We start from the raw sequence: 18,895 nt of genomic DNA on the forward strand, positions 1-18,895 counted from the left end.
CTTAAAATGAACATATTAATACTTTGAGTTAGTTCTTTAGAATTCAGTTGTAGCTGACTCTGGACTGAGTAAATAATTTGCACTGGGCTGTTAATTAAGAGCCCTGGACATATCAGTTCAGCCATTTCATATAAAATGTTCTATGCTTTAAAATCTCAATGTTCTCTCCAATGTCAGCTCCCTCAACAATCATATTCAGGGTTACCACAGTAACTAATGCAAACAGAATTATGAGAAAAGAACAAACATATCTAAGCTCAACATAACCCAAGTGACTCAGTTATTTTAGTAACAGACTCGACTGGTAAAATAGTAGAACTGTCCATATTGGTGCTGGATGACCCAGTTCTAGCTGCAGGCATATTATAACTGTAGTATTTGTATCAGACATTATCCACTTTAACGTAATCATGCTCACAAGCGCTGCATCAATAAATTGTTATTTTTTACTGACAATTTGAAATGAATTTTTTCCACCACTAGTGCAAATGTTACAAAATTGTCATCAATCATGAAATATCTTAGAATTTTCTGAGAGTTTAGAAATGCAGAATGCAGCTTTTTATGCCCAGACCCTCCTCCAACCCAGGCTCCTCTGTGTCTGGGGGATAATTGAGTCAACTCTCTGTAAATTAGTTAACCCCCCAATACAGAGAACGTAACATAGAAAAAACCCCAAAACATTTAGAAAAAAGTCTCAAACCCTACAAGTTTTACATCCCAGGACAGCCCTTGATGGAGCACCCAATCTATCAAAATTGTGCCCTGATCCGTAGAGGTTTGTGGACACGCCACACCATTAAAGTTTAGCCCGGGCCGCCAGAATAATTCTAGCCGAAAACAGTTCCAGCCGGTTATAGTCATTCACTAGTGCTCTAGACAGGGTCTCTGATGGGTCGAGGTAGGGGAGTTCCATCCAATACATAGAGAAGTTCAGTGTATGGTCAGGAGACGGGCAGAGAGAGGCGCTTGTGTAAACACATGGAGGGGCGGTGGGCACAGGGAGTCAGGGGAGTGATATAGTCTATCCGCCACACACTCTAAACTGTAATTTTTCCCATTTATAAGAAATGGCAGTGAACTGTTTACAATTGGCCAAAAAAACACACCTCTGGTGACTGTTGGCACTTTCCCCTTAATACTTACAAAGTTTTCTTATTTTCATTACCCAAAGCATGATGACGCTAAAAGCAGCTAGTTTTTCTCATAGAGAAGCATTGGGTTCAATGCTTGGGTTTGAGAAGCATTTATTGGGCAGAGAATGCACTGTAGACCACAAAGCTACTCTATGAGAAGCATCTAATTGGACCAGAGATCATAAAACAATAATAAGGCTTTGTGGGTTATGGGATTTATTTACTTATTTTAGCAAGGATGAGGGTGGCTACATCTAAAGCTAGCAATAAATACATCCAGCTTAAAAATTAATATATAGAATGCTCCTTTAATTTAATCTTCAAGTGCTTATAGATGAATACAATGAAATTGTAGCAATCGTTTATCAAAGACTGTTCTCACCACAGCATTGTATAAATTGAATCCTAACATCCATTCGTCCGTAGTCTAACTCAGTACTGAACCTGTTGACCTGGTAGCCGAGTCTACCTAAACTAATTGATACACTTCCTAATTTCTTTTTAACAAATTCTTATGCTTTTACCTAATGTCCTTATGGCGAGTTACATTCCATCTTGTGACGGTAAGATTTTGACAGGAAATCCTTACATGTATCTGATCTCTGCCAAAGTCCAGAAATAATAGATGTCGGTTGACTAATTTTTGCAAGAGTCCTTGCCAAAAAATCTGTAAGAATTATTAGAAAATAATTTTACAGGCAGTGTGCTTCATATTCTTGTCAGGATCCACTATATTATAGGGTAATAATCTATTCTGTCAATCACACCTTGGAAAGTGGCCAAAGGCAAATTTCCAAAGTCTTAGGATCGTTGGTGACCTATTTAGCAGAAGGAATGTTTCTGGGTTGTTAGGGAGAATATAAGTTAGCAGTAAGTGAAATATTGAGACAGTTTCATATTTATCGCATTGTGTTTCCCTCTTAACATTAAATTGTTTTCCCTAGATATGTTTTTCATATGAGCTACTTTTGCTTTTAATGAATTATGTCTTCCCCTTGAGAAAATATTGTTTCTTTTCAAATAATATCTGGTATATCTGCACATCCTCCAGCATCTCTCTGATATCTACCATATACCGTATTTATCGGCGTATAACACGCACCGGCGTATAACACACACCTCATTTTAAGAAGGAAATTCCAGGAAATTTCCCCCCCTCCCATAGTATTCCCCCCCTTATCCCATAGTGTTCCCCCCCTTTCCATAGTATTCTCCACCCCCTCACATAGTGTTCCCCCCATCCCATAGTGCCCCCCCCCACTTTCCATAGTATTCTCCACCCCCTCCCATAGTATTCTCCACCCCCTCCCATAGTGTTCCCCCCTCATCCCATAGTGTCCCCCCTTTCCATAGTATTCTCCCCCCCATAGTATTCCCCCCTCATCCCATAGTGTCCTCCCCCCCTTTCCATAGTATTCTCCCCCCCTCCCATAGTATTCTCCACCCCCTCCCATAGTGTTCCCCCCTCATCCCATAGTGTCCCCCCCTTCCATAGTATTCTCCACCCCCTCCCATAGTATTCTCCACCCCCTCCCATAGTGTTCCCCCCCTCATCCCATAGTGTCCCCCCCTTTCCATAGTATTCTCCCCCCTCCCATAGTATTCTCCACCCCCTCCCATAGTGTTCCCCACCCCCTCCCATAGTGTTCCCCCCTCATCCCATAGTGTCCCCCCTCCCCTTGTCCTATAGTGTCCCCCCTCCCCTTCCTTTCAGTCCCGCCGGAAACCGGAACCTGAAATTGAAGTTCCAGTACCGCGGTGCGCGCTGAACACCGGCCCACGCTTCAAGACAGGTAAGTAAATATGGGATATCGGCGTATAACACGCACACATCATTTTCCCCCTATTTTCAGGGAGAAAAAGTGCATGTTATACGCCGATAAATACGGTATTTTAATTCATTGACATCTATTTCTAGCTCTTTTATAAAAGTTCTAGCTTATAATTCTCAACTCTTTCATAAGCTCTGTTATAACAGCATTTGTAAGAAAGTCCTATGGAATCTAGAATTGTCCCTATTGGTTTAATAATCTTATTTGGAGACATTTTGTCAGAATTGGTACTGTTACTTTGAGCCTCTGTCTTTTGTTATCCCATTAAAGCAGCTCTTTCACCATCTGGGGTCTTTGCATAATTTTCAAAGAACCTTGATGGTGGCATTGCTGCTGACGGTCAGTTGGTTATCGAGGGCAAGGGATGGGCTGTAGTTCATCTGAAATGTTCTGCTTATCATTTAAGTTCTGTTCTGCTTACACCAATATGTTTAGAAACTGACAGTGTCCAACTGTGTAGGTTTATGGTTTTATTTGTGTTACTGGGTTGACTTAGGAAAATGAAGCTGCACTTGTGACCCCATGTACCAATAGTGAGAAGGAGTAGACACTGGTCAATGAATGATTGTAAAGAATACAGTTAGGCGAATACCACAGGCTGAAGTAAAGAAGAACCCTTAAACACACACTTTGCATCCCTTACACAGGAACTACATCCCACGTACTGTGTGTGCAGATTTGAACAGGGATAAAAACACTGCATGAATAGGAAAATCACTTAAGTTATTTTGTGTTCAGAATGTTCCTTTAACTACAACCACAGTTTTGGGAAAATGTGAGCAATAGCTGCTACCACACGACTATTCTTTATCAAAGGAAGTTATGTATGAACAGCTTCTTCTAGGTAGAAAATCTGCGACGTAGGCCTGCCATCCCTTTAAATTATCTGGACTGTGTTTGCTAGTAGATCTGACTGATTGTTCAAGAACAGTTCTTGTATGTAGTGCTTATCTGAATGTTTTGTAATGTTAATCAGCTCTGACACATGACATACCTGAACATGTGAATGTAAAAGTATAGAAGCGGGAGAAGAAAGCACTGGATGTCCTTTGAAAAACAGTAAATAACGTGTATAGGTGCTCTGCAAAAGTAGATTATAATTGAACAAAAAGCCAGAAACCTACCAAAATTGCTCATAATCACAGTTCAGATATTTCCCGGTTTTATTAAAGGGACACTCCACTTCCTAAAAATGTGATCCACTTCAGATAAAAGGCAGTATTTACATCATTGCCTAGGGGAAATGTGGATTGGCACAGTGCCACGCTTTGCCGGGCATGCATGATAGCCTCCCAATGCATTCTTATTCAAAAACAATGAATTGGCTGAGATCATCAAGTTTTATGATCTCAGCTGAGGGGGCGGAGCATGGGCAGGACCAGTCATGGCCGGATCCCTGGAGCGCTAGAAAAAGTTGAGTAAACTTACCTTTTTAACCTGAGAAAATGGACAGGGGACTCCAAACAGCATCTCCGCAATATGCAGTCCCTTTAAGGGCATGATGTCATGCTTTACAATTTTATTTAGGGACCTGTGGCCGAAGGTAAGTTTTAGTTATTCAAGCCGCATGGCCACGTAAATTGTTTGGGTGTGCAGCCTGAGGACAGGAGCAGTGCGGCCGTGCGGTGCATTCTGCCCAAAGAGGGGAGCGGCGCAAGTACCAGGTGCAGGTAAGTCTCCGATAGTAGCCTGTTGCACTAAAGAGTGATGCAGGATGTGTGTAAACTGACAGCAGCTGAGACAGCTCAGTTTACAGAGTATTTCTAAGTGATGTGTGCAGCTACTCTTGGGAGATAAACTATGTATCCCATAATCTCCTCTTAGACTGTGGGGCTTATGGGATAAGAGTTTCTTCTTAGGGACAGGTGTGTCTGTAGCTGCCGGCAAACTCACTAAAGATTGCTTTTAAGTAATTTTTCAAGGTATGTATCTTTTATTATTTTTTTTATTTAATTTCTTTGCATTATTTTCGATGCGTTATTTAGATTATCTTTTAAATATTTTCGCAATGTCTTCCCTCCTCGTTGTCTCTTTTGAGAATAGTATGCAATTCAGCCTTAAAATATTAATTGCTTTTAATTAGCTAGATGCATTTTAATGCATTGCACTTATTTGCGATGATATTAAAATGTGCAGAACCGTTCTGCTTTTTAAAAGGAGAAAAAAGAGAGAAACAATTCAGTTCATCTCAGCAATACGTGTCACTTCTCTGTGGTTTTAATGTGATCTTTAAACTGATAATAGAAAAAAGGAACCATGGTTTGAAAGTGAATCAGGTTTCCACACTGTTTCTTCACCTAAGATCGAGCTGGCACTGAGAAAATATATTTCTGACTGCAGACTATTTTTGCAATTATTCTCTACCAAAAGGTTGGGGTTTTTGGGTTGTTTTTTTATTTTTTTTATTTTATTTAGATACAAATGAAAGACATAATATATACATGAATGATATAACAATATCAAATTGCCAAAACATCTAATGTAATAATTTAGGGACTGCCATGACTTTTAATTTAATCTCACAGCTTCATAAACCCAAGCTCTATAGTACAACAAAATATTGCTGCCAATATAGTTGTTTGTATCGATAAGCTCATCTCTGTTAATTTGGGATAATCACTTCCTTGCTAACACAATTTTGTGTCCAGGTTGTACTTTATGATTGAAAGGACAGATTAAGGTACAAATTCAGTTCTAATTCATGAGGATATGTACAGTTGTATGCTTCTAGCTCAATGTCTTAAATGGACACTATAGGCACTACTATAGCACATTGAAGTGGTCTGGATGCAGTATCCTACATCCCTTTTTTTATAGACTGCAATCATTACATACAGGGTTAACTTCACATCCTGTCCTACCAGCCAATAGAGGGACTTCTAGGTCTTAAGGTGACTTTTGTGGCCTAACAGCCTCACCCAAAACCCAATAGAAAAGCATTATACAATGCTTTCCTATAGGGGAAGCCCTAATGCGAATGTAGCACTTACCGCGCATGCACATTAGGTGCTCCAACCAGCTGACATCGGCGGAGGCGGTGCCTGAACCAGCGCCGATAGACATCAGCTCTGGAATCAGGTAAGTGACAGAAGGGTTTTTAACCCCTTCTGCACCACGGTGGGAAACAACTTTGTGCCTTGATAGTTTCTTGAACAGTTACAGTTCCCAAAAAATGATTGCTCTACTATGGGACTGTAAAAATCAGTTACATCAGGGATCAAATCCCAAAGAAATACCAAAACAAACATCAAGTAAATAAAAATTGGATCAATCAATAATGTGTATACAATCTAAAAAAACTGTCAAAAGAATAAGTGATGAGATTCATGTTTTGAAAGCACTTATATCCAAATAGTAAGAAGTTATTTCCAGTAGCAGATAAGAAGTCCCATGTTTTTTCAGAGCATGTTTGGACAAAAAAAAATTTTTTTTGTAAGTATGTAAGTATAATCAGGAAATGTAACTTAAGCAAAATGTTGTATAACAATACGTGTATTCCCATATTTCACATTTGTCATGACATGGGACTTTTCTCAAGATAATGGTGTTGTCTAAGAAAGCAACCCAGACTTGGAGGCTTTATCAGATGAAGAACAGGAACGAGCTCCTGAATATCAACAGGAAGCTACGTGCTCTTACAGAAAGTGATGGACTCCAGGCAGACTACTGTGTGTACACCTTCTGGAGACAGAATCAGGTTCCTGATCTAATCCTCAGACAGGAGGTTCAACGTTCTGTTCTGGCACCAACACAGTGACATGATTTTGCAACCGTTACGCAATAATGAGATATGTCTCCCTACTCGTGTCCACGTAATATACAAAATATTCATTTTTCTTCCCCCAAACACTAACTGTATCAATAGCTGAACCTAGCATTTTTGTTCCATTTGATTTTTAGAAAACAATTAACTACAGTAAACAAACTTGCAACAGACCAAGAATTAGAAAATTGCCAAGGGTCACATTTTTAGAGGACTTCATGACAATATCTTTGGGACTGAGAACGATAGATGTTATCATCAAGTGTACCCACTACCCAGCCTAGATACCCCAACATCCTATGTTCACACTAACAAGTTTGGCCCTGTAACCCTGTTTCCTGCCTGTGGCATTACAAATTACATTCCAGGACATTTACAGCGGCACTATTATTATTCTGTAGCGCTGTACTATAATCATACATAACACTTTCAATATAACCTTTCATTGGTATTTTTTCATATACATGGCCACCTGTATATGTGTATATCTGTGTGCTATTTAACTATCGCACACAGATTTGTAGAATCAATATGTGATGAGGATCATACTGATATCAGCTTCATATAATATGCAGTATACACGCAGAAAGTGATTTGCACATGTGGCATACAATCATATTGACACTGTATCCTTCACTGGGCTGTGAAGCACACCAAACATTCTGAACTCCAGGTTAAAAAGGACGTATAGTCACAGTCTCACAGAGGAACTGACATTTGAAAAACATGTGTTATATATAAACAAACAAGAATAATACAAGTAAGAATTGATAGATACATGTTTTACAGATATTTTTTGTATTTTTTTGTATTAGAGACTTAAATATCCCAAGAATGTCACTTTACATAGAATACCTTGTTTCCACATTTATTAAAAAGTCAGATGACGATATCATGTACATTTAAAACATTTGTATATAATCTAGTTACTGAACTAAATTCAATTATCGTATCTAATAAGGCTTGATTGCCTTCACATTTCTATGAACTGTATGTTCATAGAAACTATAAAAGCTGTCGTCGACTATCAAGATTTCAGGGTAGAAATAAATGTGGTTGGTGGACCTTCTCCATGTGATCTTGTGGAGAAGGATCATGTGACTAAGTAGCTTAAAAATAATTTAAATTTGTCATTGCCATATATGGTTTGGGGTTTTAGAGTTATTATGAAATTATTATTACATGACTCAATATTATTTATATTACCGTACAGGAATAAAAGGTTGAATGGCTCTGCTGGGGAGCAATCATACTTACTGGGTGAACCAACTAAATAGGATTTTGGACTAAGAGTGGTATATTCATTAAACTCAATTTTTAACAGTAACATTTAACCTAAAATATCTTATCGGGCAAATTCACAAATGCATCTTGATGGACAGCGTGGTTATTTTAACCTCATTTTCCATTTGGATTTCAGTTTGTTTGAATCTGGAGTTAAACAATTAAACCCCAGATAATTAAAACTAAATCTTGAGTAAAAAAATAAATAAAACAAAACAAGACGTGACATGAAGTCCAATAGCATCAGGTTAGCATTAGATTGTAAAATAGTTTCCTAAGTAACCAGAAATGCTTAGCTATTTACGTTTTTCTCTGCCTCAGACTATTAACTGAAAAACACATTTTGCGCGAAATAGCTACGGGCATAGATCAAAAGGAAAAAAACATTGTCACGTTTCATCACTATAATGTGCCATTTACTCACATGCCTCCTTGGAAGGTCTCTCTAATTTCTGAGAGTGCTATCAATCAGGCTCGTGGCAAAACCTATTACTAAAGGCTATGTGATTCAAATCCCCCTGAGTTACCTGATCTCAGTAAATATCACAAAATTCAAGAGTCTGTTTGCTGTTTAACTTAGCAATTCCCAAAAACATGACTTACTGCATAGTACAATATGAAAACACTATGCTGATTACAGAATTACCACCCCTCCGGCTCCTGGTACTGCCTTCATGAAGAAATAAGACAGCTCAGTGATCTCTGCTTCATTTGGGATTCCAATCTTGGTTTAAATAGATACCCGCATCTGCTGCCAAGTCCTTTGCATTTGATTTAAAGATTGCCTCTAGCAAGAGAAGGCACGTGATTTCACAAGTTTCTTATTTCAATGCAGCATCTTCACCGCATTACTAGGAGACGCTACAATTTTTCTTCCATTTAAAAAAATAATAATAATATTTCTCAGCAGTGATGCATTTTTGTAGATTTGTCTGTATGCTGGACCATTTGTATGATCAACAGGGCCACTGTAAATTGGACACTGCAAATACCACGCCAAGTAGGGAATTAACCAAACTTTAAGCATGATACCAGATACATTGTTTTTTTTTTAAAGAATAAATAAAAACTCTAAATCTAGCCTATTATCACTCACTTCAGACAGGAAGTTTTGAGAACCCTGACAGGACACATACCACAGTATGCAAAATTAACAGGCCATTCCGAGGAACATTACATAAACTATGCTTGCTGCATATGTTATGTTAATTGAAGGCCCCCTGCTCCTGTTTATCTGTGCTCTGTTAGCTTTATCTGTAACTAATTTCAAATAGACCCAATAGAGCTAGAAACTCACCTCTGGACTTCAGATCATGATGGGTGATGTGCCAATGACTACCCTTACAAGTAGATGGATGGAGTGAGCACAAATGACTAGAATGGACATTTTAACCTTGTTATGGAAGTAAAGGTGTTTCAAGTGGCAGAATTAACCCTATAATCCTAATAAGCTATCGTTCACTGATTTGCTAGTGATGCAGAATTAGCCAAAGTCCAGTGTCTGGTCTTCCCAGAAGATCCAGTTTGTTTGTATTTAGAAGGCTAGAGATCATGTGGTACCCACGAAAGTCAAAATGAAGAAACACTGTTTTGCATCTACTTTGTCATTACTGTGTGACATTGACTAATCTCCGTCTTTAAATAGTTTTTTTAATTTTTAAATATATCTCCTAAATATATAGATGCATTTTATACTCGGATACAACCATAAAATAAATCCAACAATGGATTAAAACTTGATAAAGAAAACTGATATAAAATGTCTACTTCATAAACTAGCATTAAGTAAATAAATATGTGGACAAATATATCTGCTAGAAAACCATACCACAACGGATAATCACGTTTCTATCTAAAGCTGTCCAGATGATATACTCCGTTATCTCAATTAATGTGTATATTTTAATGTATTTTTTCGTACTGAGTGCTTTTTACTCTAATCTCGACTTCTTTCCATCCTGATTCCATTTTTGTGATATATAGCTTCAATTCGGACAGTCTCTGAACGACCCACTGACCAACTAACATGTGATGTATTAAAAAACACTTTAATGGATGTGTCATTATCCAATGCTTAGGAGTTGCTAGACCTGCAGATTGTCAATCAATATTATATTTAAAAAGAAAAACTCACAGGCACTCCGAATTCAAGCCGCAGGCAGTTTGATTGTAACAGAATGCAACGCAACGTTTCGGCCGAAAAGGTATTTTTCAAGCTTTTTGGTCGAAACGTTGCGTTGCATTCTGTTACAATAAAACTGCCTGCGGCTTGAATTCGGAGTGCCTGTGAGTTTTTCTTTTTTTTGCCTATTGTTCTGGGATTGCTGGTCCTGCTCTGGAGCACCCGTGGCTGCCGGGAATGAGTGCGGTTCCTACCATCTATTTTGCTCAATATTATATTTAGGCATAAAATCATGTGGAACTTTGTATCTGCTATAGGTACACTCTCATTATACATAGACTTACAGAGAGAAAAACTGTAACATGACAAATGTTCGTTCTTCAAATAGGACTTTATACACGCAGCCGAAATTTGAAGGGATTAGACAGGGAATTTAATGTTTTAGGCCAAATAAATTGAATGTTTTATTTGGTCTATTTTGCCTAATAAAAATAAGACCATGTATGTATACATTTTGTCGCACTATATAACACTCCTTGCTTGTAAGCTCATTGAGCAGGGCCCTCAACCTTTCTTGGGCTTGAAATGTTTTATTGAAGAATTGAGGGAAAAGTTATTCTTCACATACAAATTCAGTATTTGTATATAGACAAAAGAGGCAGGGATTAAAGTCAGATTTAATGTATGGTAAATGTAAATAAGCCTATCCTTGAATGTATGATTTCAATGTAGTGGAATGGAAATCCTAGAATCCATAGAATTGATGGTCAATTTGAGCAAAGTAGGCTAAGCATAACACAATGGTATGGCTCATAAGGGGTCTAGAGCAGTACTAGGCAACCTTTGGGCTACATCTCATATAACGTTCTTACACCTATAATGCTGGCAAAGCATTAGGGGAGAAGTAGTCCACAACATCTGGAGTGTCGAGTTGACTACCCGTGGTCTAGGTGATACATTACAACAGAGACATTAACAATGAATGCAAAAGTGATGCCACACACCCTGCAAGAGATAACCCCCCTGTGAAGCATTGGAACTACACCCTCGGATAAAGATGTTATAACATATATAACATGTAGGATAAAAATTATAACCATAACAAATCAATCTCAATAAAGGATATATTTAACCTATGCATTGTGTTGGAAAATACGTCATTTACAATGCTATTTAATAGATACATATACTGGAAGTTAACTAATGACTTATATACAATGGCCATAAGCAATGGCTAACGATTGCTGCACAAATGGCTACCAGCCCACAATTCTTTGTATAAGAGTTATTATAGATTGCAGAGTCATGTGCATCAGCTCAGCTCTATTTCCAGTGGTCATTTTAGATTTTTGGGCGTAAGAAGCGATTGGTGGAACAAAGTGCTCCAGATAAAATAACTATGCAACTTATTAGTTGTTTGGCTACACATCAAAATGTCAAATATTTATTGTGTACCTTTAAAACACTTTAGAACACAGATATCACTCCGTTTTTTATGTGCTTTTAATCTGGGTTTATGCATTACCATCGATGTTCATGAACAAACGTGTGTTAGCCACAAGCCATTTTCACATTGAAAACATATAAATTAATGCAATTTCCAGGAGAATTTGTGAGGCAATCAGAATAGTTATTTAACATTTCCATGACACATTCAATTTCAATTCAACAGGAGTGCAGAACAGCTTAAATAAATAGAGAAAAAAAACGGTGACTTACTTGACTTTCAGACTGGCCAGCATTGCTTTATCAATCCTGCAAGAATAAAATCAATACACAGATTAATTATTTAGTTTTCACTTACATTACACGTGGCATGCACAGGTTAAAATTGACTTTTAACGAAAAGCATGTTACTGTTACTTAAATCTGCCGATGATCAATTAGTCTTTAAAGAAGCATTGAAAATTTAATTGGCGAAAGCTATTTTATTTCATTCTAAGTGTGTGTGCGTACAAAGTCCAATGGGGGACACACAAGACAACTGATTATTTGAAAACCTGTGCAATGATGATCCTTATGCATAATGTGGGACTAACTAAATAATAGGCTTTTTTTTAATGTTTTGGATAAATGCCATAATTTTGAAAACTGTATCTTAAAGTGATACTCTAAACACCATAACCACCCACACTTATTGATGTGGCTATGGTGCTTAGATACAAGCTGTACAGTGTTAATGTTTACATTTTGCTTGATGTTGACAAAACAAGGATTTAAAGCAGAGATATTTCCTCTGCTCATAGATCCTATTAATCATGAATTACCCATCCATCCACTCATTGAATGCTGATGCAGAGGGACATATAGGAGCTTCTCCCTAAAGAGTGACCTATCTTTGTGATAATTGGTGATCTACACGCTCAGGATCACACATATCACCAATTATCATAAGATAGAACACTCTCTGGGCTGAAAGCCAGTCACTAAGAAGCAGCTAACATCTCCCATTACTCTATAGGAATCACAAAGCTCTACTACTGGTATCCGGCCCTTTTGCTACTTGTTACCAACTATTGCTAACCCAGACATTGACGTCAACTCTGGACCAATTGGAACACATTCATTATATTTATATCCCAATACATCCAACAGGAAAAATTGGGTTCAATATTATTCACAGTACACCTTTTTTGGGAGATATTAGCAATTTTTGTGTTTTTTGAGCTGTTGCACTATATAGGTATTGCTGTTCACTGCTTTGATTTTAAGAATTTTAGCTCCATTATTTTACTTGTTTTTTTTTTTTTTTATATGGGTTGAATATCTGTAAACCTAGTTTATTGACCCCTAGCTCTATATTTAGAATTAATGTTAGAGTTGGTGTTAGAGTTTTCGATAGCTAACCATAGATTAGGATCATGGTAATTGTTAGGGTTAGCTTACCCTTGGGTTAGTGCCCCTGTAAGTGTTAAAAGATGGCATGTAAATGATTCCCGTATGGAACCCTTCCGTGAATCCAGTCACCAAAAACTCCACCAAGTGGGTTGAGGGGTGGTTATATAATAAGTCGGCAAAACAAGTCACATTGGTTGAGGCCATATAGGGTTTGGGAAACAATTTATTGGACACATTTTCATGGCATGTGCCCTAAAACAAAGAGAACACACATGCAAAGCACTAAATCCACAGGAACCTGCATTAAAGCTATTGCAAACCTGGGATTTACCCAGAAAAACAATATTACGATCAAGCTTGTCCCACTGGCGGATCCGGGGGGGGGGGGGGGGGGACGGGCAACGGGGCAAATCTCCCTCCCCGGTCCGCAGGCACTGTGCTGGCAGGGGAGTGAGAGAGGACCCGGGAGCTCAGCCTGCAACTCCTCCGGGTCCTACTCTCGCGAGCAAATCTCGCGAGAGAGAACTCTAGCCCAGGAGCGCAAAAAAAAAACATTATTAAAACATTATTAAAAAAGTCCCCCTAGCCTTCTTATCACACACACTCACACCCTACACACACACATTCACACATTGCCCCTCCCCCTCACACACACACAGTGCCCCATACACACACTGCCCCCCCACACACATACACTGCCCACCATACACACACTGCCCCCCCACACACATACACTGCCCACCATACACACACTGCCCCCCCACACATACACTGCCCACCATACACACACTGCCCCCCCACACACATACACTGCCCACCATACACACACTGCCCCCCCACACATACACTGCCCACCATACACACACTGCCCCCCACACACTGCCCCTCACACACATACACTGCCCACCATACACACACTACCCCCACACACACTGCCCCCCCCACACACACTGCCCACAATACACACACTGCCCCCCCACACATACACTGCCCCCCCACACACACTGCCCCCCACACATACACTGCCCACCATACACACACTGCCCCCCACACACATAAACTGCCCACCATACACACACTACCCCCCCACACACACTGCCCCCCACAATACACTGCCCACCATACACACACTGCCCCCCCACACATACACTGCCCACCATACACACACTGTCCCCCCACACACATACACTGCCCACCATACACACACTGCCCCCGTAACACATACACTGCCCCCATACACACATACACTGCCCCTCATACACACACACAGCCCCCATACACACATACACTGCCCCCACACAAACTGCCCCCATATACACACACACTGCCCCCCATACACACATACACTGTCCCCCATACACACTGCCCCATCCATGAATTGCCCCACACACACATACACTGCCCCCATACACACATTGCCCTACACATACACTGTCCCCATACACACATACACTAAAATACACACACACACACACACTGCACCTGTCACACACACATACTGACCCACACACACACTGCACCCCTGACATACACTGCCGCCCCTCACTCTCACACTGTCCCCCTCACACACACACACTGCACCTCTCACAAATTGCACCACTGCTCCTATGCCCTACTACAGCCCCATTTCCCAGCAGACCTCAGGTAAGTTGTCAAACTGTTCTTAAACGGTTTGACTACTTATTCTTGGAGGGGGTCCAGGCACTATTGGCACCATAACCACTACACTGAGCTGTAGTGGTTATTGTGTCTGGATTATTTATTTAAATACTCTACAAGTGCCCCTCCCGAGATCAGGCTCTGGATCCGCCACTGGCTTGTCCTTAATCACCTTCTCAGGTTTGGCTGAGGAGGTCCGGAAAGGAAAGGTAGCCCACAGCTCCAGGGTATTAGGATATAGGTTTGTGGTATGTGAGGATGAAGAGCAAATACCACAAGCTGGGAATCTGAGGGCCGCAAACTGCCTGCAAAACAGCTCCAACTGACTCCAGTCCATCTGAAAATTGAACTGAGCCAGAGCTGCAGATGCCTTCGTGGAGAATGATTTGTGGTAATCATGAAATGATGTACCTCCATACTTGTTCCCCAGGTCCACTAGCTTGTGTAAATACATATCAAATTCCTCTCTGCGCTTGGGATAAACCGAGCACACCTCGTCCCTATAAATACCAAAGGCCAGGACAAACTCAGGAATTGATAACTTCCTATTCAACCTGGGGTCCCTAGCCTTCAGTACAACAGAGACATCACCATAGGAGTCTTGTTCTCCAGAATATCTTGGGAGGCAATCAGCAGCTAAACTAGATTGACATCCTTCCCTTCCAAGATATCCTTCTCAGTATTAGCTGGCACCAAGTGAGCAGGGTTGATAATATTAGGGTTCTGTAGTGGACCAATGAATTTACCAGTCATTTACCTGAATTTACCTGAGAGACCAGTAGGTTCTGGAGTAACCAATCCAGATGGTGCCACTGGCCTATCACTAGCATCCAAACGGTCCAACCTATCAGTAATCCGTCCCGACGAGGACAAGACCAATGAGAGGACGGCCTGGAGGTCAGATGAATGGGCACCACTGGGGCCCTCGCCAGCCCCAGTGTTATCCATGTTGGTGTTGAGCAATCTATAAAGTGGCAGGGTAGGGAATACTCTTATGCCTTAATTAGGATGTGATCCTAGGTATAGTCCAAGACCTGAGGAAAGACAGGCTGGTGTTGTCCCCCAAGTGAGATGGAGAGATGTACGTTGCAGGAGTGCTGGAAATTGACAAATCCTCAATTGTTTCTGGTAGTTCAGACATGCTAGGATAGGACAAAAATTCATGAGTAACCAAAGTTATAATATCGTACTGGCTGACTTACCTAATGCCAAGTGGCAAAGAAATTATCTAATAATGGAGAGGGACATGAGAGGCTCTAGTTATGTGTTGGCCCGAGGGGATTTTGTGGCCATCGGAAATGTTGTGGGGTGTTGGCCTCTCGGTGACCAGTAAAGCAAAAGATAGCATGGGAGTGACAGGGGGAGGCCCTCTGGCCGCTGAGCGTGAGTACCTCCGAGTATGAGGATGGGTGTTGGCCTCGCAGGACCACTAAGACAAGGCAGGAAGGCCAGAAAAATTAAATAAGCGGACTCTGAAACCTATCAGCCAGTAGACAAAGACCTAGTACCAGTTGCAGGATGGGGAGGGTGGGGGAAGGTGTAACAGTGATTTGGTTCACATACCTGTCGTATCAGATGGATATAGAGTAGGACAGAGTAGATGAAACCCGAGCACTACCTATGAGAGTAATAGCAATGTTGTAGTACCCATATCGTGACTGCTAAATAGCAGAAAAAACTAAATAATATGGGATACCTACAAGCCAAAAGACTAGGCTTAAAATGAACAAGCAAAGCGTAAGTGGTATAACCAGTAGGGCCTAGTACCTAATAACATAAAAAGGAACAAATTAGGTTTTCTGGGCATGAGGGTCAGATCGTGGATCCCCAAGACAAATCTAAAACCACTAACCAATGTGAAATTGTAGAATCGAAAGTGAGAAGATGATAGTTAAATGGCAGAGTGACTTCAATCTGTAATATATAACACAACCAATATCAGAACCTCCAAGAAAGCATAACTAACTACTAATTGACAAAAATAAAAAGGACCCAACTAAAGCGAGTTGGACAATTGAAACTGAGCCAACCAGAACCTATGAGACATGAAAAACCCTCAGAAGCACAACCAAAAGGAAGGTTCAAGCCCGGCAACCTATAAAACAGCTACACACATCTAAACAGAAAAGTATTTGATCTACAATTTCAAATGTGCAGTGCTTCCTCTAGAGGCCATTAGCCTATCAAGCATATACATACAATTATGCAAATGTTCGCATGAACCCAGAGAATACCTATTACTATAATAGGGCATTCGGCTGTAATTATCCGAACGGCCCCAAAGAGGAGCAAAGAGCCGCATAACAACTGAACGCTCCATGTTTAACCGAACACTATAACAGACATGTTATACGAATCGTAAGTAACGTTCGTGCATACGAACTAAAGGTGGGCACAAACTTATGAAAGTCAATGCATACGAACCAACACGCAGAAACATAATTACACAAACTACCGAACCATATGGAATTTTAACGAAAGACTACACGAAAGGCATACGAAATAGAGGTAAGTATGAAAATAGAGTTGGCCCCTGATGACGCTGTGCGCTGGCGACCGGGTTGCGAAGGTCAACCAACTCACTGTTACTGCAAAACAGTTAGCTGTAGAGACCGGAGGAGAGGGGAAGTATCCCGGAGGCCTTGGACGGCTGAAAACTTAGAACCAGACACTCTAAGAGCACGTAATGTATCCATGAGGAAAGGTAAGCAAAATGGCGATCTGCCGCGTCCAGGTAGGCAAATCGCCAGACCAACAACGGTAATGAGGAGGGATCTGGCAATCCTTAAGTGGAGAAACCATGCCCCTCCCACAACTACAGGCCCAGCCTTCCATATATCTCATATATATACACACACACACACACATATATATTTTTATATATATATATATATATATATATATATATATATATAACAATATTTTATTTATATATGGCGGCGATCGGGTAAGTAACAGATTTGCCCTTAAGGAGTTAAATTAAAGTTGTTTTGGTGCCTACAGTATCCCTTTAAAGTAAATTTCAACATTAAACCTTTAAGGACCAAATATAACACATTGACATCATCTCAGTCTGTGCCTAGCTGGCATGGAACGCCTGACTTATTTAGCTCTGGCAGCCCCTTTCAATCTATCTGTCTTTAATTGAGTGGGTCATTCTGTTATTGAATAGGATCCTTAAGTGATTAAAATCTTGACTTAATAGAACTGGTAAAATGCTTTGTAAAGGCTGTGTAAAGGACTTTTTAAACATGTGTCAGCAACTCTTAAAGTGCATCCATCATGCAATAATGACCTGGTAGCATTTAATAGATAATGGCATTTCATATATTCTATTTGTTAGCCAAAAGGTTAGCAAGCCTCAACATAAAATTATTGAATATTTTAACCTTTATATACGGTATTTGCTTTTGGAATAAAAATATAACCAACAGATCTTACATTATTATGAAACAAATTACAATGATATGAGAAGATAAAAGAAAGAAAATTTGGAAGTAGAAGTCAGGGAAAAAAATCGGATATTATTCATCTCATTGAAGTGATTATTGTGCCTGCAGTCCCCTGGCGCTGACCGACTTTTCAGTGTTAAACCATTTTCAATCAATTTGACACCGAATGAGATCCAACAGAAGCCTGCTGCCAAGCACATTTCTGCTGCTCGAGCTAATCCTTCCACATTAGCCCGAGCATTGATGGTTGGCATTCATAGGCTGAGAATGTTAGCTGAGCAAACTCAGCTTACTATAACCATGTATCACTTGCAAGAATCAGTATTGGTACTGTGGTCTTACACTCCACCTTAGCTATACCTCCAGCAGGGGACCCTGGTTTGAAAAAAAAATTATAACAAAAATGTTTTACTTCACACTTCCGTACACTTTTGACTGATTAGTCCTAACTTTCCTTGGTTTTCCCAACCTATGAATAATTAAATAGATGGATACAGAAAAAACACTTAAAAAGGAACACTACAGTCACCCAGGCCACTTCATCTCATTGAAGTGGTCTGGGCGCACTGTCCCTCTTAGTCCTGCAATGTGAATCATTGCAGTTTCTGAGAGACTGCAATAATAACATTATTATTCAAGTGTCTGTTATTCATCCAGTGTGAGTAAAATCCCCATAGGACAGCATTAAATCAATGTTTTCCCATTGGGAGGGCCTAATGCGCCTGCTGCGCTCGGCTCGCATGCACATTAGCCACCCCCATCGGATAATGTCAGAGGAGGTGGAACAAAATCGGGTAAGTGATTAAAGG

The 18,895-nt window shown here is 40.1% G+C and overlaps 1 protein-coding gene across 2 annotated transcripts in view; it reads right to left on the reverse strand.

The window, feature by feature from the left end:
* RAP1GAP2 (RAP1 GTPase activating protein 2) overlaps nucleotides 1-18,895 on the reverse strand; it is a 684,483-nt gene that overhangs the window by 516,002 nt on the left and 149,586 nt on the right. For both annotated transcript variants that reach the window (XM_063449836.1, XM_063449818.1), the window contains exon 2: nucleotides 11,857-11,892. In XM_063449836.1, the coding sequence (XP_063305906.1) occupies nucleotides 11,857-11,879 (23 nt within the window). In that variant the 5' untranslated portion in view covers nucleotides 11,880-11,892. The remainder of the gene's footprint in view (nucleotides 1-11,856; nucleotides 11,893-18,895) is intronic.

Source organism: Pelobates fuscus, chromosome 1 (genome assembly GCF_036172605.1).
Source record: "Pelobates fuscus isolate aPelFus1 chromosome 1, aPelFus1.pri, whole genome shotgun sequence".
Classification (NCBI taxonomy): domain Eukaryota; kingdom Metazoa; phylum Chordata; class Amphibia; order Anura; family Pelobatidae; genus Pelobates; species Pelobates fuscus.